Source organism: Musa acuminata, chromosome BXJ3-4, assembly GCF_036884655.1.
Source record: "Musa acuminata AAA Group cultivar baxijiao chromosome BXJ3-4, Cavendish_Baxijiao_AAA, whole genome shotgun sequence".
In the NCBI taxonomy this organism is placed as follows: domain Eukaryota; kingdom Viridiplantae; phylum Streptophyta; class Magnoliopsida; order Zingiberales; family Musaceae; genus Musa; species Musa acuminata.
Window position 1 is genome coordinate 46,893,582 of NC_088352.1, and position 26,363 is coordinate 46,919,944.

At 41.1% G+C, this 26,363-nt stretch overlaps 3 protein-coding genes across 3 annotated transcripts; 2 read left to right on the forward strand and 1 right to left on the reverse strand.

Annotated features, from left to right (window-relative positions):
* The first annotated feature begins 683 nt into the window (after positions 1 to 683).
* Positions 684 to 4,213, forward strand: LOC135635053 (serine carboxypeptidase-like 35). The gene is made up of 8 exons (XM_065145862.1): positions 684 to 1,019; positions 2,065 to 2,172; positions 2,269 to 2,457; positions 2,554 to 2,642; positions 2,913 to 3,200; positions 3,279 to 3,424; positions 3,573 to 3,665; positions 3,757 to 4,213. Exons 1-8 carry the CDS (start codon positions 767 to 769, stop codon positions 4,040 to 4,042), a joined length of 1,452 nt encoding a protein of 483 aa, XP_065001934.1. The 5' UTR covers positions 684 to 766; the 3' UTR covers positions 4,043 to 4,213.
* Positions 4,214 to 14,959: 10,746 nt separating this feature from the next.
* LOC135636805 (cytochrome P450 86B1-like) lies at positions 14,960 to 18,017 on the forward strand. Its single transcript, XM_065148859.1, has 2 exons — positions 14,960 to 16,327; positions 17,351 to 18,017. The coding sequence occupies exons 1-2, from the start codon at positions 15,104 to 15,106 to the stop codon at positions 17,756 to 17,758; spliced, it is 1,632 nt and encodes a 543-aa protein (XP_065004931.1). The 5' UTR covers positions 14,960 to 15,103; the 3' UTR covers positions 17,759 to 18,017.
* Positions 18,018 to 19,107: 1,090 nt separating this feature from the next.
* On the reverse strand, positions 19,108 to 26,172 carry LOC103982414 (calcium-dependent protein kinase 26). The gene is made up of 7 exons (XM_009399333.3): positions 25,177 to 26,172; positions 23,392 to 23,535; positions 23,164 to 23,316; positions 21,939 to 22,054; positions 21,565 to 21,732; positions 20,145 to 20,369; positions 19,108 to 19,476 (listed from the first exon to the last, which is right to left on the reverse strand). Exons 1-7 carry the CDS (start codon positions 25,874 to 25,876, stop codon positions 19,354 to 19,356), a joined length of 1,629 nt encoding a protein of 542 aa, XP_009397608.2. The 5' UTR covers positions 25,877 to 26,172; the 3' UTR covers positions 19,108 to 19,353.
* Between the last annotated feature and the right edge of the window lie 191 nt (positions 26,173 to 26,363).

The following is a 26,363-nucleotide window of genomic DNA, read 5'->3' on the forward strand; positions in this document are numbered from 1 at the left end:
CCCATCATATCAAATCATAATAATTAATATTAGAGTCAAACTTTCTCAACAACCCTTAATGAGTTGTCTTTAATAGGTATCCACATCTATTGTGACGAGCCAAGCTGGGACTCATTTGCCAAGAAGTCCATTTAGAGTTAGTTTAGGCTGCAATTTTCTGGTTAACCAGGCTTATATCTGGTTCAAAACATAGTACAATTCATTTTGTTTCTATATAAAATTTAAATTCTTTAATGTTGAGAGTGGGATTTAAACCCACGCCCTTTCGGACCAGAACCTTAATCTGGCGCCTTAGACCAACTCGGCCTTCTCAACAGCTGATAGATGTGCACAAGTGTCTTCTTATATTAAGTAATAATAATATCAAGCAAAACTCTATTTTGTTATAGAAATATCAAAATAAATGGCTATTTTGTAGTAATAATTTTCACTGTTGAATAGTTAATAGTGAATTATTTACGAAACAAAATATTACATATTGGTTTTAATTTCAATTAATAAATTACCGTGAGCGTGGATCGAAAGTTTTATCAGATGTCTATATTTATTTTCGTGAAAAATTTTATCGTAGAATGCTGCTGCCCTTGTTTGTCCTACTTGGTTTCTGTGTCTCTTTCGTGCCTAAGAGACTGATGAAGGGGGACATTTGTCTTCACCATCACCCCTTAACCACCCACTCGCTTTATATACTTCTCAAAACTTTCTCCTGCGCCACCTCACCTTATTCCACCCGCAGACATAAAGCGAGTTCGGAGATATTTCCGCAATGCCGGTTCTTGAGAAGTCATTGTTTCTCTTCTTGTTCATATCATCCTTCGCCATGGACACAGCTCGGGGCTTCGAACCGAACTCGCAGCGCGAAGCGGACAGAGTCACAGCACTCCCGGGCCAGCCGGAGGTGGAGTTCCGGCACTACGCCGGGTACGTAAGGATAAGCGACGACAAGGCGCTCTTCTACTGGTTCTTCGAGGCCAAGCGAAAGCCGGACGAGAAGCCTCTCATCCTCTGGCTCAATGGAGGTACGTCCGGTTCCTTCCAACCTCTCTTCTCTCCTTCAACATTAAAAAAAGATTCTTTGTTTTCTCTTTCTATCGTATGATTCATGCCAAGATGTCAAATCAAAATCATGGTCTGGCCACAAGAGGCAACAGAGAATATTTTTTAGGCCTATTTGGCTTCATCCTTGTGGGGAAAACGATGTAGGCACATGAACTGTGCTTGCAGATTTGGAAGTGTTTTCCGATTTGAACAGAAACACATTTCTAAAAAGCTCTCTGTCTTTATTTAACAAATCACTCTTGATCAATGTTAAAAGTAGAGAGTAAACTTACGACCACCAATCTTGTTTTCGAACTTCAAAAACAAGTAATAATTTTGTTTTCTGTTTGTTTCTTTTTAACAAAGCAATCACATGAAGAGTTCCTATGAGATTACAAGGGGTGGATAACATGGCAAAACAACATGTCCAACCTCAGAATTGTCTTCTACCGATTTAGGCTCTGTGGTCAGACTCTGTTCATGCTTCCCTCTTTCCTCTACTGTTTGCGGATGCTCCACTTAGAACCTGTATATTTCATTAGAAGACGAATAGCAAAAAAGAGAGAGAATGTAATAATTCTGTTTTTATGATCCTGTTTTAGAGTTAATTTAAGTGATATGCACGTTTATCCAAGTGAGCTTTTAGATCAATTGATAGTGGTCCAAATGTAATAATTCTTTATCTAGCTTTTGGTTATCAAGAAAATTTTGTTGCATAGGCAATTACCATGAAGCAGCCTGCAGAGGTACTCTGCGGCTGTCCTCAGTCGTACTGGCAACTACTGTGCATGCGTTTGCCATTCAAGTGGCAGGCGTACAACATTCTTAACTGTGGTTCCACCTAAATTTTAGCACAGGGGTTTTGACTTTGGATTGTCTTCAATAATGACACAATGATCCCTTGATCTTCCCTTCCCTGCACAGTAGATTAGCTCGATCGAGATAGATGTGACATGATGCATGAATGTAAACTTATCTCCGTAAATTCTGTCATGGTCGATGGAATTATGGTGTAATATATGACAGGACCTGGATGCTCATCTGTTGCTTATGGAGCTGCACAGGAGCTGGGGCCATTCTTGGTCAGAAGCAATGCTCCCAACCTCACTCTCAATCCCTACTCCTGGAACAAGGGCAAGTGCTTCCATGATCTCTCATTCCCACTTTCTCCTCATGCAATAATAGTTGCAGTCTAGTGTGATACCTTCTTTCTTTTTCTGCTTGGTATAGTTGCAAATCTTCTGTTCCTCGAAGCTCCGGTGGGAGTAGGATTCTCCTACACCAACAGGTCATCGGATCTGGAGGAGGTCGGCGATAGGATCACTGCACAAGATTCACACTCCTTTCTGCTGGACTGGTTCAATAAGTTCCCAAACTTCAAGTCCCATGAGTTCTTCATCGCAGGAGAAAGCTACGCAGGTAGAGTGAATCTGTTCTACTTGTAGTGAATTGCTTTGTGTTCCTCAGAGTCAGAAACGCTGGCGAACTCTAAACTTGCATCGCACGTTTTCTCAGGGCACTATGTTCCCCAGCTTGCAGAGCTCATCCATGAAGGAAACAAGAAAGCTAGCAAGGATTCGTACATCAATCTTAGAGGCTTCATGGTAAGACAAATCATCATGAAATCAATACCTGGACATCGGCCTTAGTACAAATTTCCAACTACCACAGTACCATAATAAAATGGAAGAAGCAAAAGCTGACTGCTTCACCGTATGGTATTAATACAGTGGACTTCAGGTTAAGTATCAATACAATCTAACAAAATATACAGCCAGCTGAAAGAAACAATGCTGGACACTTCTATTATTTGGACTTGGATTTCTAATCATGTCACACGGACGCTGACACTGCCATTTTTTTACGAGGGAAAGATCGGGAATGCAGTGCTTAATGATGCGACGGACCAGCTAGGGATGGTGGAGTACGCCTGGAGCCACGCCATAATCTCCGACGAACTCCACGCCTCTCTACGTAGAGAATGCAACTCCTTCGAGGGAGCAGGGGAAGGCAAAGCCTGCTTGCCCGCCGTCAAAGCCTTTCTGCGGGCCTTCCAGGACATCGACATGTACAGCATCTACTCACCGGTCTGCCTCTCCTCGCTATCCAAATCCCCTCGCTCGAACAAACTTGTCGCAGCCCCCCACCTCTTCTCCCAGCATGTCAGTGCCTACCGCGGTATCAGATTGGAGCAAGACTCGCCGTGCAATGTTCCTCACTGTTGTTGGTTTTGCTTACAGGAGACGTGGCACGGCATGCGGAGGGCGACGGCAGGATATGATCCATGCACCGAGGACTACGTGAAGAGATATTTTAACAGAGAGGATGTGCAGCTGGCACTGCACGCCAATGTCACTCATCTCTCTTACCCCTACTCCTCTTGCAGGTTCTTCTAATTTCAAGTCCACTAAATTAACATGTATAACTGCTGCTTGTATCTCGCATACATTGATTTCTTGGAACAAATCTGTATAACTATAAAACTCACTTGTGTCCTGTATGTTTCATTTAAATTTGTCTTCTTTGTTAAGCAGCGAAATAATACGGAGGTGGAATGACTCTCCACCCACAGTACTCCCCATCCTAAAGAAGCTCATGAAAGCAGGACTTCGAGTCTGGGTTTACAGGTAGTTAACTACTGCCATTGAAATATGTTGGATTGATGCTACTGCAGTCAGCTGACCAACTTGCATGGGCTTTCCTGAATCATGTCGACAGTGGGGATACCGATGCCAGGGTGCCGGTGACGTCGACGAGGTACAGCGTCAACGAGATGAGGCTTCGGCAAAAGGGAGGAGAGAGGAAGAAGAGATGGGGAGGCTGGAGGGCTTGGTACTACAGGGAGGAGGTGGCTGGGTGGGTGGTGGAGTACGAGGAGGGGCTGACTTTGGCCACCGTGAGGGGGGCGGGGCATCAGGTACCTCTCTTCGCCCCTGACCGTGCTCTCGCCCTACTCTCCCACTTCCTTGGCGACCAACCTCTGGCATCTTCTCGCTTTGGATAACTTGGATCTTCCGCTCCGTTACCGACTAAACTGGGTGTTCTTCTCGATTGTCAGCACTTAAAAGGAACGAAAAAGCTATGTCAAGCTAACATTTGATCAATGTCATGTTTATGGCTTTGTTTGTGGTCAAATATGCATATAGTTATTGTTCAGGGGATGCACGGTTGACAATTGAGTCAGCGTTTTGTCCAGCGTTGTTAGAGGAACCATTATAACGGCGCAGAGGTAGCTCCGATATGGTTTTTATATAAACCCCAACCTATTTAGGTAATCTTGAGGTCGAATGGAGGGGGGATTTGGCTTCTCGATAGATTTCTATAAGAAGGTCAGCATCGGGAGGAGTTTTCACAATGTGACTTCTTCGATGCATTATAAAATTATGAGGTGTGAGAGATTTTCTTAAAAAAGTCTTAACTATTGAGAAACATAAGAGAGTGGGTAGTAGAAAAATAAAACAAAAATCAGTTTCATAAAAAAAAATATTTATATCAAATCGTATGCGATGATTGGGAGTGAAAAACTCATCAAATCCGAAACTACTTAAGACGTGAGATGATCTCACTTAAGGAAACTCGTATGTCTCTGATCTATAGATCTTAGTCAGTAGATGAATGAGATCTCATGTTCTCCTCTCTAACGATGATCTATATGACGGATGAAGCAGTGACGTACCTCCTTTCATAATACGCTCTTTCCTCATCTTCGCACATCACCACCATGCAACGGGGGTAGTCTTTCTTGTTACCCTCTCACACCAAATAGGAGGTAGTAGGCTGAGGAAGAAGTAGGAGGCGACGACTAAGGGGTTCAACTTTATAACCCTTTTAGTCCCATATCCCTTTTATAAGAGCTCTCTTTGCTAATCCTAATGGATCTTGCTATATTAGATATTGGATCTTCATCCAAATATCCTAACATATTGGATATTGGATCTCTATCTAATTATTCATAGCTTAATGAAAATTGGATCTCTATCCAATTATCCACTCTAAGCTCTTATTGGGTTTCACCTAACGGATCCAACAAAATAGGGGCTTATTGGATATCATATATTCAATCCACTACGAGTTGTATCTATTAGAACTCTTTCTGATTTAGTGAATTATCGTCCTATAATAATTCACTCAACTCATTTACTATGAACGTACTATTCCATTATATCATAATCCCCAAAATAAGGTGCTCCTCGAGTCACTGCCTAAATCTCTTCCTCGTGCACACCACATGATAAAAAAAGGAATGCTCCTTCTTGCTATCCACACACCCTAAATAGGGGTCGTAGGTTGAGAAGGAGAAGAGGATAGGAGAATAGAAGGTGGTAGCTAAAAAATCCTAGCATATAGTCCTTCGGTTCCCTCCCATTTATAAAGACCCCCTATCAACTTAACCCTAATGGATCCTATCATATAGGGTATTAGATCTTCATCCAACTACCCAAACCTTTTTAATTAGTGGATCTCTACCCAATAATCTCTCATTGATCCTTATTGGATCTCATTCATAAGATCCAATAATTAAATGGCTTACTGGAATTCCAATAAAATAAGGACTCCGACGGATATCTCATATCTAAACCTCTATTCGTTGTAATACCTATCATATGTGTCTAACCCTCTATACCTAATATCAAGCTGACCGTAAGTTATACATATTAGAAAGTTTAGTGAATTATTATCTCCAAAAGAATTTACTTGACTCATCGACTACGGACATACTAGACCACTATGCTATAGTCCCCAAACGATACAAGTGAATCCAATTCTTTAGACCTATCCATATTTAGTTATCATATATCTAATATCTTAGAGATTGTGTTCTAGGCGTGATGCTATCAGACCCATACGATTTCTACTCGAGTCTCGCTTTAATTAGATTCTCCCGAAGAACTCTTTCTCTCTCAATCTGAATGACTCTGGCTAGGGATTTGTCTGAGCAAGAATATATATGATATTTTTCTCATGACACCGAAAGTAGATGATCCTTTATCAACACTCAATAGCTCTCGTAAGTTTGGCTACCACTCTTGATGACTAATTGTGTTAGATTTGAAACTTCTAGACATATAAGTCTAGTATCAAAGAATGAAGTACTCATATAGGACATCCTTAGTATCTCAAGTCTAAGAACTAGATACACTACTAAAATAACGAAATGATTATCTTGTTGAATCTCGTATTTTGATGATGAAACTACTTGATATATGTTTATGATTTAATCTGCGTTTTGAGTGACGCAGGATGCTTCGATCAGGATGAGACAATTAAAGCAGGAAAATCATGTTGTGCCGAAGGAACATGTCAGAAGATTGGACGTCGGGCCGGTGGATCGGTCGACGTATCGACAGAAGGCTTCGGGCCGTGGACTCGGGCATCGGGCCAAGAAGAGCGGGTATTATGCCAAGGATATCGGAGTTGCGGAGTCAACTGGCCGATTGGGCAATAGGCTGCAGAAGAGGACGATGCGCCGAAGAATCGGACGAAGCGTCGAGGGACCAATGACATGTCGGACAACTTGGTTAATTGCTTAGGATTAATTGTCTCGATCGAAGTTTTGATTTGGTGTGCAGGATTAACTACGATGAGAGTAAGACAAGCAGCAGGTGTTGCGCCGGAGTCAAGATCATGATCACGTTGGGAGTTCGAGAGTTCGACGGAAGTTCGGACGGTCGTCGGAGGTTCAGCGAGAACAGATCCGAGAAGTCCAGAAGCTTGCCAAGCGAAGCTCGTCGGAACTCGCCAAGTGGATCGTCGCAAAGTCCAGGAGTATGCCGGATGTCCGCAGAAGGATCACCGAGGGTTTATCGGATGATCGACGGAAGTTCACCGGAAACTCGCCGGAAGAAGCGATTGACGCATCGGAGCAAAGCTGCAGAAGTTGTCTTAGAGTTAATCGTAGTTAGCACGATGATTAAGCTTGAAAATGGGAGGTGATCCCATTAGCTTAATCTTGGGGCAATTGGGCCCCTGAAAAGATTCAAATTGGGCCGAATGGAGCGAACCATTCGGACCCTGATTGCACTAGGCGGTGCAACCGCCTAGGCCAGGAGGTGCAACCGCCAGGGCTGCGAGGCTGGGCGGTGCAACCGCCCCAGCCAGGAGGTGCAACCGCCAGGGCTGCGAGGCTGGGCGGTGCAACCGCCCCAGCCAAGAGGTGCAACCGCCCAGAGCTCAGTCTTCGAGCTAGACTGGGCGGTGCAACCTCCTCTGTCAAGAGGTAGCACCGCCAGAGCTCAAGTTTCGAGCTCTGCCAGGCGGTGCAACCACCGAGCTCAGTCTTCGAGCTCTGGCAGAGAGGTGCATCAGCCTGAGCTCAGTCTCGAGCTCTGCCAGGTGATGCAACCACCGAGCTCAGTCTTCGAGCTCTGGCAGAGAGGTGCATCAGCCTGAGCTCAGTTTCGAGCTCTGCCAGGTGATGCAACCACCGAGCTCAGACTTCGAGCTCTGCCAGGCGGTGCAACCACCGAGCTCAGTCTTCGAGCTCTGCCAGGCGGTGCAACCATCGAGCTCAGTCTTCGAGCTCTGGCAGAGAGGTGCAATCGCCTGAGCTCAGTCGTCGAGCTCTGCCAGGCGGTGCCACCTCTCCAGTCAAGAGGTGCAACCGCCTGATCCCAGAATTCTGGGATTTGATCGATTTGATCGTTTTGAGCTCCAAATTTGAATTGGGTTGGGGCCTATAAATACCCCACCCATTCAACACTAAATAGATATAGATCCACACCGAATTCTTGATCTTTTCAGTGATTCTAAGAGCTCAAATTTGTGTAAAGTCCTAAAGTTCTCCTCCTTCTGTTCTTCAAGTCTTGAGTTGTAAAGAGAGGAGAGAAAGGATCTGTAAAGGTTGTCTCCTGAGCCTGTCAAAAGGAGAGAAACTGTAAAAGGGCAGTTAGCCTTCGCCCATTGAAGGAAGGTAGCTAGTTGACGTCGGTGACCTCGTCGGAGGAGGAAGCCAAAAGTGGAGTAGGTCAAGACTGACCGAACCACTCTAAATCTCTGGTTTGCTTTTACCTTGAGCACTTTATTATTACTGCAAACCTCCTACATTGCTACTGCCCTCTGCGCCTTTACGAACGAGTTTCTAAGCTCTGATCTTTCAGAATCTGCATTCAAACGTAAATCGTGTTTTCGTACAATCTTCACACTGCAGTTTACGCTTACATTCGGATTCCATTTATAACTGCAAATTGTTTTCTACGTAAAACGCTTTTCAAGGCTCAAAACTGCTTTTAGACGCAAAACTACATTTAGACGTAAAATTACGTTTAGACGTAAAACTGCGTTTAGACGCAAAACTGCGTTTAAACGTAAAACTGCGTTTAGACGTAAAACTACGTTTAGACGCAAAACTACGTTTAGACGTAAAACTGCGTTTAGACGTAAAACTGCGTTTGAACGTAAAACTGCGTTTAGACGTAAAACTGCGTTTAGACGCAAACTGCGCTTAGACGCAAACTGTGCTTAGACGCAAACTGCGCTTAGACGCAAACTGTGTTTAGACGCAAACTGCGCTTAGACGCAAAACTGCGCTTAGAAGCAAACTGCACTGTGATTCTGCTTTTATATCGAAATCATCTTTTATCGGACGAACGCAGCTTTAGCTTTTAAATTGCTGTAAGATTTCCGCTGCACTAATTCACCCCCCCCCCCCCCCCTCTTAGTGCTCTTGATCCTAACATATCTGACAATAAGGCATTATCAACCATCCAACATTCCGCGAGCGGATCAATCAGTGAACTTATTCTCCATCGAGCACCTACACTGTATCCCTAGTGTTCTCACACGAGCAGCTATGAGATGAGTCGCCTCCATCATATGGATAGCTATACATTACACCAATATGTCCGGTTATCTCGATGTCTCTCTCGAGTAACCTATGATTGGGATTATTTAGGGTTTGTGTTTAAAAGCAAATCGATCTCATTATCGTAATCTCATCATGATCTGATTTCCATTGTATATATATATATAAAGAAAATATCATAATAATAATAAGAAAAAAGAGTGTGTGTGTGTCATGTCACACGTGTCATCACTCATATGATTGGCTTGCAGGGCACCTATGACTAGCACCTCCACCGTAGCGAGCCCGAGGTTGACATCTGAGATGGTTCTTGGCATGACCTTTTGTGTATTTCTTCATGCTTGCTTGAGATCATTGTTTTCGTGGCTTGTACTAATTAGCTCTCTAGAGGATCTCGGGAATTAGGCGACCTCTCCACCAATGATCAAAAGAAGCGAGTGGACGAAAGGCCCATCATGAAAGCTGATATCATAAGGAAGGGGTGGGCTTCTTATACACCTCATATTTTGCCAATGAATCACATGATGAAGTCAGAGAGGGTTTCATCCTCCCTCTATCTTAGACTAAGCAGCATTGTTGTAGACGGCCTTGGGCGTATGTTTCTAAGGAAGTGGAGCTTGAACTCTTTTATAAGTTGTGTGAAAGAAAAGATTAAGAGTGGCTTCAAGCGACTATACCACTCCTGCATTAAGCTCTTCAACGTTATTAGAAACACACAATATATTAAAGCGTCCAAGGTATACATATGAGCACAAAAGGTAGCAATGTGTTCCACTAGGTCAGAGTTACCATCGAAGGCCTCTTGTGATGGGAGACAAAAGTTTGTCACGATTGATTCCTCCTAGATGCTTTAGATGAATAGGGAGTAGCCTGAGATGGGGTCGTCTGTGCCTTCCCTTTTAGACTACTAGAATACCCGATGCATCTCATTTAGGCTCTGATCCATCTATTATAGTTAGGTTCTAAAGAAGTCATCCATTAAATTTGCCAATTGTGTCTTTAATTCAAGTAAGGCTGGGCTTTTGTGTAGCGACACGTTGAACTCTATAGTTGGGGAGTGGGGTGCCCTCTCTGTTAGTAGTTCAATGTGTCAGGGATGATATTGAGTGATTGATACTGGATCAGTTAAAGGGACCCTAGCCGACATGGGTACTAACTGTGGTTGAGAGATCAACCACGGTTGCAATGGTGGCATAGTCTATTAAGCTAGTTGGGGCAGAAGCAGGGCGATTGCCTATATCATGCTCATATGTGCTTACACTTAATACATGAGGTTTAAGAATACTTCAGCAAGGACAACCGAGTGCCCCGCATTCATCCATAGAGGTGAGAGTCTTGGGTCGTTGAATAGATGCTAGTAACGCCTCGGTGTCTAAGCGAAGGTGGACACTTCCACATAAGGAAAGGAGGGTAGCTACCCACCTTGTGTGAAGGTACTATGGGTTAGGGGTAGAGCTTTCTCACTCGAGTATTTAGAGGGTTCGTAAGTGGATGTTCCTATAACATTCAAGGCTCTTCTTTTAGCACCAAAATGCTGAGGGATGCACCGTCGATAGTTGAGTTAGCCTGGCTTGGTCTTGTCTCGAAGGCATAGAGACATCCGAGGAACCCTTGTGATAGACTTGGAATGATTGAGGTGGCTTTGAGGTGGTGTTTGCGTAACCTTGACCTATCTGAGATGATCTTAAGGTCGAGCTGAGGTGGGATCTAGCTTCTTGGCGGGTTCTTACATGAAGGTCAACATCAAGAGGAGTTTCTCGACTTGACGCCCAAGTTAGTTTGGAAAATTATATGGGGTGTGTGAGGTTTTTAGAAAAAGATCTGACCTTAGGTCAGTGTTAGGAGTTAGCTTTTATACTTGACCGATTGACGAAGTCCTTCATAATGGCTACAACGTCCCCCCTTAGCATTTTGTTCACGGGAGTGACAGCCCGAATAACCTCTCTTATATTATTATCCATAGGAGTTAATAAAGGGGGGGGATAGGACTGAATGGTCTGCGTGAACTGTTGGCCACAAAGGCCGATAGGACTAGTCCAAATAACCTATCGTAGACTATTATCCATAAGAGTCAATAGACTATAACTACCTTCATGTTATTGCGTAATAAAAAGTGATTCAGCTTTTTATTTTCATGTCAACCCTTTTAAGATGATTAGCTGATAAATAAGAATTAATTACCAAAATATTTCCAATCAGTTATGAACCACAATCACATAAATTACATCCATTATATAGTTTCTATGACATGCATGATTATGCTGAAAAAGATAACACAATAGCTGATATATTTTAATAATCTAGAAAACGAAATAAAAGAGGGTGAGAAATATCAATAATTATTTCTGTATCCATATGAGTTAGATTTTTTTTTTTTTAAGAATAAGTGACGAACAAGGGATCAGAATCTAGAATCTTATGAACCTGAGTTAAGAAATTTCTCACGTTATTACCGAGTGTTAAAAGAGAGCCGTACTAACTTAAATATGTATATCCACACACATATAGTTTATGACTTATTTTGATTCTTTTAGGGAAAATAAAATTAACCATTGTCCTTAATTTTATTTTCTTGAAGACAAATCAGTCTCTTAATGCTTAAACTGATCCAAACACCGTATTCATGCCAACATAGCTTAATTTGCAGATGAGTCACGGATGGTCCTATCATAATTTAGTAGCTAAAAACTTTAGGGGAAAGCTCTTCAACACACTTTGGATTCTGTAGCTACTGTTGTTTCTAGAGAGTGCTCTGTATAAGGAGTTTTTGAGACGTCATGAAACTGATATTCACGGGAGTCATCAATGATAAAAAGAATAAAAGATAAGAATAATTATTGAAGAAATTTTATTAAAGTAACTTTAGCTTGAATATATTAACATTCTCAACATAATAGAGATATTTCCTCATATAGTTGAGGAAATCTTATCTTCTATCAATTAAGCTTAATAAGTTTTATCGAAGAAATGAAAATGCTTTCAATATATTAAGAGAATTTTCCTCAACAGAATAGAGATATTTTCTCTAGAAAAAGTTTATCTTCTATCAGCCAGAAGATAAGCATCACACTGTTACTTCCACCGATGGAAGACTCGAGTAGCCATTGTAGGTGGGCTTATCAAAATTAAACCGAAGTATTCAACCGTCACAAGCTTCTCTTGTAAGTTCACGTCAACGTGGCTTGCCAAATTGTGGAAGATATGTTGGGTGATACATCAACGTCGTCCTCATTGCAAATGAGGTGGTGACAAGTGAATCAAGTCATATTCAATTGCAGTTCTCCATCAGATGCTGTAGGTTTGACAAAAGAATGCCAAGGGAGCTTAAGACTGTGGAACTGTTTGATTGCTCTCAGCCCTTTACTGCTTCCAGGTTTATTTTTCTCTTCTTCTTCTTTTTGGCTTGGCCAGCTCACAGTCATTCTTTTCTTTCTTTAGATTTAATTTATACAAAAATTTCAATAAATGTTTCTTCCTTCCTCTTTGTTTTTTTTAAATTTCTTTTCTCTTTTTTTTTTTTTCCTCGAGGAATAGAGATGATATAAGACTTCCACCAAGAGATTGTTCAGACTACTCGAATTCGAAGATTCAACGAGTAAGGCATGGTGTGTGAACTGATTGTTTTAATCTGGAAGATACTGAAACCAATAAAATAATTGATAAGGGAGATATTCTATTCGATAGCAGCTTTGCATATCACGGCAGATGTGGTGGCATTGTCAGAAATATGCCTACGAACATCAATCCAAAACAGTAGCCTAAGAAACATTAGGCTCTCATCAGAATTGACAAAGGAGAAAATTATTCTTAAGATATTTTCTTAATTTAGGATACGGTAATCGACATCTAGTTTTTTATTGTATTTATTTCATTTTTATTGAGATTGATTTGAGTGTCGAAGAGATTAGATGGTGAAAAGTCTTCATCTATCTTTTTTTATAACAGGTTTCAGACCTGTTTTACCTGCAGATAAGTGACAATGACTAAATATTGCTTCTAGTCATAGCTCATTGATGCTACCCAGTAATTGTCCTAACTCTAAAATTGAATTAGACTTCATTAATGGGTGGCAACAAGGAATTCATGTGACTCACTTATTTTGCCATCTAATCCCTTCAACTAAAATAGATCTTATACGACCATATTAAATATTTGATAATAAAGTTTGTACTTCATTAAAAAAATAATTATTATTTAGCGACGACAGATTATCTAATCAAATTAAATTCTCTCTTCGTACGTTTTCCAAAATTTGATTCATTCACATTCTTCCTCTCATCAACAAAAATATTTTAATAGAATTATCATGTATGAAATTAAGCATAAATTTATAAAAAAAATATTTTTTGAATCTCGAAAAAAGATGAAAAATATACTTGATATTGTTAGGATTAAATCTGCACCAAGAGGAGGGGACTTTCGTAAAATCACGTCGATTTGAAGTTAATTTACGAGAGTAGTAATGATTAGGTAAAGCAATTATAAAATAATTAAACAAGAAAAGAAAGTGAGGCACATTATTTTTTATAGTAGTTTGATCATCGTGATCTACATCAACTTCCAATTCCTCTTCACTCAAGGTCACCGGCTTCTATTACCGATCTTCTTTCCAACGGACAAAGATAAACTACAATTTTATAATTTTTTTTTCTCCTTTTCACGAGTTTAGAAGATAACCTTTATAACCACTCACCCCTCTCTTAAACTTCACCCAACACTTAGAGCTTGAGAGGAATTCTCACAATATTATAACATAGTTTTCTTTATTTTTTGCTCTCAATTTTTATGTTCACTAAGCGGGGATGAGTAAAGTTTTTATAGGCCCCAAATGGATTCAAATTTGGAGCCAAAAAATTAAATTTATGGGATTTCAAGGTCCACCGGTACTGAGCGATACCACTACCAATACTGGACGGTACTACCGCCAATAGTTTCTGACACTAGACAATACTACCGTCCAGTCTAGTGATATTATCGCTTGACACACTCACATTGGATGGTACCATCGCATAGTTTGGTGGTACCACCACTTATACAATTTGAGATATTGTGTCTGACTAGTACCATCGTCTAGTCTGGGCAATGTCATCGCCAGACCCTGGTATAGGATATTGAATGGGTCAGATTAGACGGTGATATCGTTGAGACAGTCTTTAAGATTATGTTAGGCGACGATACTATCAAGATGATCTTTAAAACTGTGTCAGACTACTTTTCCCGTGGATTGGATCAGTATATTCCTTGTTTTTTTCTAATCCGATTCTTTCACCATCATAAACTCGGATTAGATTCATGTACGTTTGCTGCCAAATGTCAATAACACCAAGGAAAAAAAGACACTCGCACAAGTTTTTAGCCCACTCATTCCCGAAACATCAACATCTTCTTCTCTTTGTTCCACAAGCCAACGCAACCACAGCACCGACAAGTAACCTTTAATGGCGATTGCCCAACCATCACCGATAATAAACCTCTACAAACTCTCGTCCTTATCATCTCTCAAGATGTGGCATTTTGTTTGACCTTATGATCTGTGTAATAAATACTAAATGACTGTTAATTTCTCCCTTCTCCGGAAATCGACGGCTTGCCTCTCCGGGCTACGAGACTGCCACAAGCTCTTCTGTGTCACAATTCGAGTAGGAATGCGTCAAATCTGAGTGAACACTAAAAGTCCGGAGTGACGTTTAGAACATTCTTCGTGAAGACAAATCTATAATCACTAGTAACACTTGAAACATGTACCGCCATATGCAGGATCGCACCATTATGTTCTGTACTTCCACAGCGCCTACTGCCATCAGAATCATTCATGTTCTGCTTCTTATAGTAATCGAGAAGATATTTGAATAGGAACTCACAGAACTGAAGTCCTAAACGCTTGGGAACAGAGCAAACGGCAGTTGCGGAAGGCCGGCCGGCCACCTTTCCTTAGTCACGCCTGGCTTCCACCCTCACGCCTTTTCCATGGTTACCGTACCCTCACCGACTCCCAGCCTCCGCACCTTCCCTTTCTTCCGCACAGGTCCCCCCTTAGTAGAGACACTTCTCCTTGTGAAGTGGCCTTAAAGAATACCGATATATAGGCTTTTCAGAATATATGTCGCATTTATTCTTCAACGTTTTCCGCTTGTTAGATATATCCAACGGCTAAAGCTGATGGAAGGCACGCCTACGACTCTTACCTCCGATCCTTATATTACGGTAGTGCCAGAGGCTACTTGTCTTCCATTCTCTCTCTTCTAGGTAGCAAAGCTCGACGCCATGGACTCCAGCAACGAAAGCATCCTCTTCTATAGCCCCGGTGTTTCCACCACTGCTGCGGGTCTCTTTAGGCTGTTGCCTGAGATTCAAGTCGTTGAGCTCCTCCTGGCCATCTCCATCTTCGTCGCTATCCACTCCCTCAGGAAAGGGAGCCGTCAGGGCCTCACGTCGTGGCCGGTGCTTGGCATGTTGCCGTCGCTCGTCCTCGGAGTCCGTAAGAACATCTATGAGTGGCTCACCGGCGTGCTTAACCACCAAGGTGGCACGTTCACCTTCTGCGGGCCGTGGTTCACCAGCCTTCAGTGCGTCATTACTGCCGACCCTCGCAACCTGGAGCATCTCCTCAAGGTCAAGTTCACTAACTTCCCCAAGGGCGAGTACTTCCGCACCTCGGTCCAAGATCTCCTCGGCAACGGCATCTTCAGCGCCGACGACGAGACCTGGCGCAGGCAGCGGAAGATCGCGAGCCTCGAGTTCCACTCGGCCGAGTTCCGGTCCATGACGGTGCAGTCCCTCGTCGAGCTCGTCCACTCGAGGCTCCTCCCGGTGCTCGCAGCGGCCCACGACCGGCGCGCCCCGATCGACCTCCAGGACGTGCTCCTCCGGCTGACGTTCGACAACGTCTGCATGATAGCCCTCGGGACCGACCCGGGCTGCCTGCGCCCCGGGCTGCCGGAGATACCGTTCGCCAAGGCCTTCGAGGACGCGACCGAGGCAACGACCATGCGCTTCATCATGCCGACGGGCGTGTGGAAGGCACTTCGCTACCTCGACCTCGGGAGCGAGAGATGGCTCCGGAGGTCCATCGAGGTCGTCGACGAGTTCGCCTACGAGGTGATCCGGGCCAGAAGGGAGGAGCTCTCGTCCTCGGAACAGACGCGGACGGCGAGGTCCGACCTTCTGACAGTGTTCACGAAGCTAACAGACGAAGACGGCAGGCCCTACTCCGACAAGTTCTTGAGGGACGTGTGCGTCAACTTCATACTCGCCGGCCGCGACACCTCGTCGGTGGCGCTGGCCTGGTTCTTCTGGCTACTGAACCGGCATCCGAAGGTCGAGCAGAGCATTCTTAGCGAGATAAGGAGTATAACAGAGGAGAGAGGAGGAGAAGCAGATGGTGAGTTGGTGTTTAAGCCCGAACAAGTGAAGAGGATGGATTATCTGCATGCGGCGCTATCGGAGGCTCTAAGGTTGTATCCTTCGGTACCAATGGACCACAAGGAGGTAACATCTCATGCATGCTAAGCTCTTGCACCAATAATACATTATTCAATGTTACCTTATCACAACAAATGAAATTGATTATGAATTATGCATGCAGGAAAACATCAACTTATGAATTATAGGAGAGATTACCTGCATATTTTGCTAAGTTTTATCTTAGTATTTTTCTATAAAAAATAAATAAATATTTCTCAACCTGCAAATCAGCTTGAGGTTGGAAGTCATACATATTTCATGACTTTTTTTTTTATTGAAATATAGTACCGAAATTGGATTTCAACAACACATACTTTTTTGTTTTTTTACCTTAAAAATATATATAAAAAAAGACACGCGTGTATATATTTCTTATTCCTCTAAATTTGAGCTTATGATGTGCCCTTTTAGTTAATTTCTGGTTTTTTATTATACAAATCTAATTATTGAAGCTCTAAGTGCTTTCTTGTTATATATGTTTGTCACATGTTATTAGTTCAACTAATCATGGTGGATAGTCATTAAATTGAGTTATTTGGATGGATTTTTAGTGAGGCATATATGGATGGCTATAGGAAAAAGAAGAATTCTTTGCTTTTAATGCTATCATAATGTTAATTAGGAATAGCTTTTGGTGGGGTGGGATACACGACAAGTAGGATGTGTGGATCCAAATCATTACGACATATGTCCTTGTCTCATCCTCCACTGAGTTGGGACCCGCGCACGGTGCATCGAACTATAAGCATGTCGTGTCGTCATCTTGTGTTTAATAGGTCGGACAATTGCAGAACAATGATGTCCTCTTCTGCTTCGTTTTATGAGTCAAGTGGCGGCAGTAAACTTTGGATTAGGTTTTCTGTAGGGGTCATTCTCGGCAGTGGCCCAGAGCTGTAAATGTGACTCCCATCGGACACCATGAACACATCCAAGTAGGTCGGAAGCCATGCATTTATATGCTATGGTGGAGTTAGTGCAGGATATCGATGGTTTTGACAAGGAAGCACACCAGTGAAGATTCTGAATCGTGATGTTGTGTTTGGACAGGTTGTGGAGGACGACGTGTTTCCTGATGGCACGGTGCTGAAGAAAGGAACGAAGGTCATCTACGCCGTGTACGCGATGGGGAGGATGGAGAGCATATGGGGGAAGGACTGCATGGAGTACAAGCCGGAGCGGTGGCTCAAGGACGGGCGGTTCATGAGTGAGTCGGCGTACAAGTTCACGGCCTTCAATGGCGGACCGAGGCTGTGCCTGGGCAAGGACTTCGCGTACTACCAGATGAAGGTGGTGGCCGCCTCCATCCTGCATCGTTACCAGGTGAAGGTCGTGGAGAAGCACCCCGTGGTGCCCAAGATGGCGCTGACCTTGTACATGAAGCACGGACTGCAGGTCACCCTCTGCAGAAGAGATGAAGTGGAGCCGGTGGAGAAGATGAAGAAGAACAAAAGCTAGATAGCTCGGTTACGTACGCTCTGAAGAAGAGATGAAGCCGGGCTTACCATTAACATGTTATTAAATCTAGGGTTTGAAATAATGATCGGGGCTCGTCTGGTTTGGAAGAATATATGTGTGCATGTATGTATGTTTAGCATTTCACTGAAAGAACTCAGTGAAATACATTACTTGCAAGAAATTAGTATTTGCGTGTGTAGATCAAAAGTGAAGAAAACAAAATAAAAAGGTCAAACCTGCAGTCTTTTGTGTGCAAGAAGAGTATTCTTCTCTCGATGTGCTCATCCGGTAGACACCTTGATGTTGGGAGTCCGATTTATATTCACCTGAAAAGATCTGACACGTATATGTAGACACCTTGATGTTGGAGTAAGTAGGATTTATGTTCACCTGCAAAGATCTGACACGTATATGTAGACAGACACCTTGATGTCGGAGTAGGATTTATATTCACATGCAAAGATCTGACACGTATATGTAAGACACCTTGATGTTGGAGTAGAATTTATATTCACCTGCAAAGATCTGACACGTATATGTAGACACCTTGATGTTGGAGTAGGATTTATATTCACCAGCAAAGATCTGACATGTATGAAAGCGTCACGAACCAATGAAACCTATGATAGATACAGAATTCTCTCTTTGAAAAGGAGCTTCAGAAAGAACTTTCACTGACAATTAATGAAGAAAGAGATTACCCTGTGACTATAGCCTTGACAGTTGCGTAACTATAACTTTGACAGATCGATGCATGATCTCAATCACTCGTTAATAGTCGAATGATACGAGTAGTCAAGTCTCCCTCAACCTAGTCGTTCACATAAAAATAAATAAATAAAAAGTGTATTCTTAAGGATTTCTGACTAAACATACTCATTAACTTCCATAATTATCCCAAATGTCTTCTTAAAGATTTCAGAGTAAACACACGCTCATTAACTTCGAATCCTCCAAACTCACCACGAGTACTGAATACATGCATATATTTGAAATGGAAGATTAAGTATAGAAAGGAATGGTGGGCTAACAGATTTTGATTACATACACAGAGGATGACATGTGGCATCTTTTTCTTGGAGGGGTATAAAGAAAAGTAAGGCTGACAAATATTTTCATGAGCAGAAGAAGATTAGTGCAGTAAGGAAAACAACTATAAAGAGCAGATACATCCTTACGAAGTTCTCCATGATTTCCTGAGCCTTTCTGCAATGTAAAAATTGGCTGAACCATCTTCTCATTCTTGCACAACTACAAATCGCTTGCTTTCCCAGTTTAGCCATTGATTATTTTCTAAGGCTGCTCTGATACTTCATCATTCATAGCCGAACAATCCTGAACACCTGATAGAATATGAACTCTAAATTTTTTTTGTTTTGAAAATTGAGAAGATAACACTATATTGTCAATAATGCATCGGGGTCTTAATTCAGACATTAAGTATTCAGTTCAATTTTGATACATGCAGCAAGTTCTCAAATTCTTCCGTGCATGCTGCTTCCAAATTCATTTCACAACCCAAATCAGAACGGGCAAACAGAGCCAACAAGTAAGAAGGTAGGTTTTTGAACAGAAGCTGCACGTCGCTAAAATTTTCACAAAGCTCCTGGTGCATCTCTCATGCTTACGTTTAAACTGTTCCGCAGTGTCCGCCTACCTATTCCCATAGTACCCTTTCTCATCATAGCAACAAATTCACTATAGTCAATACGGCCATCCTGAAACATGACAAATGAGTCTATGTCAGGTATTGGATGTGGTAAACCAAAGTTTCAGAAGCATATATCAAGTGCTTTTCTTAAAGATTTGAATGCTTGTTACAAAAGCATACGAGTCCTTGCACAATCTCAAGCATATGAGCTCACAAAAGCATTGCCACAAAGATGCAATAGAAACAAATAACTTTGTCGTGTTATTTGATACTACATATTATGACATCCTGGAGAAGCTATAAACAGGGTAAAGAACATTAACGACAAATAAGCAATCTAGTGAGAATGGTTATAAACTTCCCAATCATTTTACAAAAGCTGAATCCTCATTAGGCATGCTACCAGACAATTTCGGAGTAGCATATCAAAATAAATCCTATAGATCAGCAACTCAAATCACAAGCAACAATTCTTTTGATACAAATGAACAATTTTGATTATATAGGTGTACTCAGTTCTGCGTTTATATAACGATTTTGTGATTATGTTTAGTTAATGTGAAAGAAAACAACAGGCAGTGTAGATTCCATAAAAAAAATTTAAATATTAGCTAGCTGGAAAACAGAGAATTCAGATTAGATTTATTGATTGAGCTCAATCAGGTCGATGAATAAAGGAAATGTTATGTTGGTCTCGACCAAATCTATATTTAGCTTATAGTAGATACAACTTACATTATCCTGATCCACTTCCCTAATAATGTCTTCGAGGGAAGCATCAGTCATATTATGCTCCTTACAGGCTTGCTGAAGTTCATCAACTGTGATATAACCACTTCCATCCTTATCAAAATATGAAAAAGCTGCCACCAAATGTTCTTCACGTTCCAATTTGTTGAGATGAACTGTTGCAGCAATAAATTCACCATAGTCGATGGTACCACTGTTGTCCACATCAGCCTGAAAGAATTTTATGAAGTCAAAAACATAGCACAAAAAAAATTTTAAAACTACAATCATCAACCTTTATAATCAAAAGGCTTCCTAAGCAGATATGCCTACCATTAAGGAATAACAGTGAAGACTTCTAGAAACTTATCAGATGACAACTGTAGCTTCCCATGTACAATCCGTACATTCATTCTCAGTTTCAGAGCAGTGCCCATGAAAGTAAAAATGTGCACATAGATTAGAGTTCATAGTGCAACCCAGAACATCATATTCTATCTAAATAGAGTTCATCATTAACCATTTATACTCCAGAATTCAAGTGATGCCACATAGTTATTAGAAATCGGTCGAGTCATTCCCATACTTCTATGGCTTTTGTGTCCAATAAGACAAAAAGTTTAGATCCATCTATTCCCAACCCAATTTTGACAATCAAATTAAATAACAGCTTTAAACATTTCTTAATCTCCATGTACTATTATGTTGTGCAAGGTCATTAGGAAAATAAAATTTTAACCCTCAGCTCTAGGCATTTGTTGTACCTGTTAGAGATTAATATAGATCAGGTTATTTCCTTATAACTTAATTCCTGACAACTTAAGCTTTTAAAATAAGTGAGGATCCTATCAAAATCTTTATCATTAGACTGGAACAGATTGTCTATTTGAGTCTTGTATTGTCCCCTCTTTATTTCACCCAATGCTTAACTAATATTTGTGCAATAGTCATTCTTTATTTAGGTTGCACCATGAAAATGGCTAGAGTTTCACTTGTCAAGCCTAATTGTTCATTTAGAGTTTAATACAGATTGAGCCCTTTTCTGACAACTTAAGTTTTCAGGAATATTGGTCACCCTAAGTAAAATATTTATCAGTGCCATAATGTGAAAATTATAACCGGTAGAAAATAGAATTTTTCTGGTTCCCACTTCAAAATATATTGTATTTCCTGATAACTACAAAATGATGGATAAACATTCCATTTATGAAAAATAAAACAGCTTAGTGTTCTTAATTATAAACATAAAAAACACAGAACAAGCAATTAGTGTTGTGAGGGTGATGAAACAGCAGAGTTTGAACAGAAAAAGAGCGACTTTATAGTCCAAATGCACATGTAGCATGCAGTAAACTAAAAGCATACCTTGTAATAAGCAGTCATCAAATCAAACTAGTATACTTATAAAAGAAAAATGTTATCTTACAGCTTCCATAAGATCACGAATTTCTGTATCCTTCAGAGTGGAACCATATCTTCTCAAACCTGCTTTAAGCTCATCAAATGTAATTGATCCACTGTTGTCTGTATCCATTGCCTGGAACATTTCTCTTAATCCAGCAATCTCCTCCTCTGAAAGGCCTTCAGCTATAACCTGATAGGGAATAGGGCCAATCTTTGAGAATGTAAATATAATGACTTGTACCGGAGTACAAAAATGTAATATTTGAATACACCTATAACAGCTTCGGGGTCTAAATTTGTTCTTTTAGCTTCAGCAAATCTCTCAGAACAGTCAAACTAGGGGTATTCTTAATCCTAATTAACGAAACATCATCAAATTTTAAGCTGTGTACTCACTCGCAAAGCCATCTTCTTTAATTTATTCATTGCTGAAAATTGCTTTAGGCGTGAGAGAACTGCAGGATCAAGTGCTCGATCAGGAGCAACTCCATGCTCACAAATCCATGGATGACCTGCGCACGCAAAAAGGTATGAAATGACATATGACATTATTGATATCTTGAAACTTGAAAGTACAATCATTCTGACAGAATGACATCTATAGATTCAGCATCTAAGTCCTGCTCCTTGCAACCACAATGTTTTCAACATTTTAATCTCAAGTAGCATTTGGTTCATGAACCTTGCACCACATATGCCACTTTTTAGACCAAAGTACTACAGGACTTTGTACTGCAAGATTTCACAGATGCAGTCTAAAGATATAAAAACTGTACGCAGATGAGCAAAGAAAACTCTTTGTAGGATGTATAGTTCTCTCAAGAAAGATGATTCTAGCATACCATTACCTTTGCTAAGTAAAAGACACAATGACATTTCACAATAAGGAACCATCATTTTTTTAGATCTCTAGCATTCATGTGAGCAGAAGAGTTATTTCGGGAACCTAAACTAGTTAATGGATGATAACTGGAAAATATTTCAATCTACACAAAAATCAATAGAAGTATTGTCAAAGACAAAGCCTTCTTATTGCATTTTTCTTTGTCTCTTTTTCATCATTGCTAGCACATTCATCATTTCAGCCTCTTCTTTAAAAGATTGCACCGAACTCTAGGATTGCTCTAGCTTAATAAAAGCCATTGAAGAATAATTGTTCAGAAGAAATGTGGAACCACCATGTTTGTGGTGCATGTAAAACAAAAGAATTATTTTCAGAAACCTGAATATTGTAATAGATGATGAATGGAGAGAGCATTATCTACAATTTTGTAATTCATTCAACTTCAATAAAGCTTTGTTCTTAAACAGATTCTCCAGAGTTGGTTCATTAGACACCTTTACACTAGCAATCCCACAATTAGAGCTTCTTGCCCATAACCAAACCAAACCAGAGGAGGGAAGGAAAGAAGGAAGGGTATCGGGTATAAAGTACTTGCTTCTTTAACACATAACATCTCACTGTCTCTCATAAAAATATTACTAGCCTACATCATTGCAAAAAAGAATAAAATTACATAAAGTGCAAACTCAAACTGCGTATTTTATGTTCCTTGTATAGAAAAACAATGACATATATAAGCAAGGAATCAAATATCTACAATTTCAGATTAGAACATACATAGTACTTGGTGGGCTGTCAAGCGTTCTGAAGGAAGAGAGCAAAGCATCTTATTTATTAGAACCTTGGCACTTTCAGAGATCAAAGGCCATGGATCTGAGTCAAAATCAATGACTCCCTTCATGATTGCATCAAATATTCCTTGCTGTGTTTCTGAAATCAAAATAATCAGCTTTAATAATTTCTCTTGTTATAAAATATAATAGCACAAGGACATCGAGGTCACACCAGCCCAAAAAGGTGGCACGCCACTCAATAGTATATATAAGATAACACCAGCAGTCCAGACATCAGCTTCTGGTCCATAGTGCTTGCATAATACTTCAGGAGCGACATAGTATGGGCTTCCGACAACATCAGTAAAAATTTGACCTGAATGAAGCATGAAAACCAAGAGTTTGCAATCAAAGAAGAAACAGAATGTGATTAAGCAAGCAGTAATGACTAATGAAGATTGTAGAAACAACAAAGACAAAATAATATATGAACTATGAAGTATATCACAAGAACAAAGGACTAATGATAAGCCTCATTGAGCTTCGAAAGTGGCTGTATCTTCAATACAGTTAAAGAATTTGATAAATAAAATATGTTCAATTATAGTCTTAAGATGCCAATATCAATGAACAAATATAACCTAAACGGTGATGTGTTATGCTAATTTTTCATTTTGATAGGAAAATAGAGAATCAAATCATTTTTTTATCATCAAAGTAAATTGCAAAATGTACTAGACATGTCATATAACCATTAGATTAAGTGATAGAATGGAACATTTCTGCACATGTTTAGCTTTTACCAGATGAAACACAAAAGAGTAACTAACTAGGCCTTGTACCAAGAATAATTTGACAAAATCAAAGATAGTATCTAGGAAGTTGTGAAACGAATAAGATGAGCATTCTGTGAAACGAAAAGCATAAATTTGACCTTTTTCACCTTTTCTTTGTGTTCAAAAATACATTTGTCTTTTAAAATTCAGTGTTCTACAGACACTAATTAATTCCTGAGTTGTTAAACATACCCCCCTTCCTCCCTGTTCCAAATAGACAAATTCGAGGCAAACACATAATTATGCATTCCCAATAAATGAATTTAGGGCAAGTCATTAGAGAACACAAATAACCAAGCATGCATATAAATACAGAACCCAATTGTCTTATAAGAAATAAGTCAGTTACTTATCTTGTCCTTTTACTGTGTAGTGAATTTGAGCTCCTCCCCTGCTACAGAATAATGGAAAAAATGATAGTCGTTTATTAACAAAGGCTTGTAATGCTTCTAGAAACATCTAAAACACCCTGAAGCCAGATCTGGAGAGAAGACATCTAAAAGGCAAATCATCAATTGCCTCTAATTAACTTTTGCATACTTCTGCTTCATCCTAGATCATTTCTTACCAGCAATCAGAACACAAGTTGACAGCCAAAATATCTAATCCATAGAACACGTTCTGTTAATATGCAAGACTCTATGAGCCAAATCCAAAAGCGCCTAAACTTGTGATTGTTAACTTGTCTAAAGGCATCATTTATTGGCATGCTTGTTGTTTTAGTTGTCAAAAGTGGGTAAGAAAGAAGCACATTCATCCCAGGTCAAAGTGTGATTTTCACTATTTCCATGGTGCTCAAAATTTGTGAAAGAAAATATATATGCCAGTTACGCTCATTGCACTGACATGTCTGCCCAATCAGCTATTAAGCCTTGGTGTCAAGGTCAAACCCAAACAAGTGCATTGAAGTGGACTGATAAGAACGGATTTTGGTTCGCTATTGTTTCCACCAAAGACCAACGCACAGAAACAATTCGAGAAGGCAGACAAACTGATGACTTTGTAAAAAGACAATTAGGGCATGAATGCAATGACACTTATCATAAAGGAAGCTAACATAAACCCTACCGCTTCCAAACAGAACATAACTAACGAAGCCACAATATGCTGCAATCTAAGTAATATTCTAGACATTGAAACTGCCAAAGATGTGTTTTTTTTCCCTTTTCATCCCTCCTTACCTGGCTTGAAGAACACAGAGAGCCCGAAATCAATGGCCTTGAGGGAGGAGTCATCGTCTTTATTCACCAACAAGAAATTCTCCGGCTTCAGGTCCCGGTGCATGACCCCCAGCGAATGGCAGGCCTCCACAACCCCAACAATTATCCGGATGAGCTCTGCCGCCTTGCGCTCACTGAAATGCCCCCTCTCGATGATCCGGTCGAAGAGCTCCCCGCCGGAGCACAGCTCCATCACGATGTGCACGTACAGCGCGTCCTCGAAGGCGCCCTTGATAGTGACGACGTTCTTGTGGCCGGAGAGGTGGTGCATGATCTGGATCTCCCGCCGCACGTCCTCCACGTCCTCCTTCGATATCAGCTTCCGCTTGGCGATGGACTTGCAGGCGTAGTCATTCCCCGTGGCGATCTCAGTGCACAGGTACGTGGTGCCGAACTGCCCCTGCCCCAGCTTCCGCCCCAGGATGTACAGGTCCCGGATGTCGGGCGTCTTGTGGCCGAGCACGTAGTTGGAGCTAGGGTCGAAGCCCCGCCTCATGATGACGGCGGCGGCGGCCTCACGCTGCTGCTTGGGTGGCTTCTTGGGGGAGTCGTCGGGGACGGAGCTGCGCTCGGACTGGTGGAGGCACTTCGACGACGGTGGCTCGGCGGAGCTGCGGCGATGGTACTTGCTTCCGAAGGATCCCCGGCAAGAATTGCCCATCAAAACCTACAAAGAGGTCGCATCGAGCGCCGCGATGTCGCAGACGGCTGTCGACCTCAAGGAATTACTCAATCGAGTAGATGATTGGAGACAGAGAGATCGTCTTGGGGAAGAAGCGAGAGAAAGGGGAGCGAGAGAGAGAGAGAGAGAGAGAGGGTGAAGTCGCCGGCTTCGTTGCAGCAAATCGGCGAACACCCTTTACCCTTTGCTTGAATTCGTTCACTTCATCAGATCAGTGGTTCAATTTGAAGTGAAGAACAGTGTAGTGGGTGGATTTTAATGCACCGAGGACTCAAATAATGTGTGGTTGTTGGATTTTTTTGGGTGTTTTGTTGGTTCGTTATCCTTTTTATTATTGGGTTGATGACAGATACGAATAAATTTGCATCATCAGCCTGTCAACATATATTTATTCTGCTGATAGTGCAATGTCATTTAAAATAATTATATATATTTTAAAAGCCAATTATTTTATATTTAAAATTTA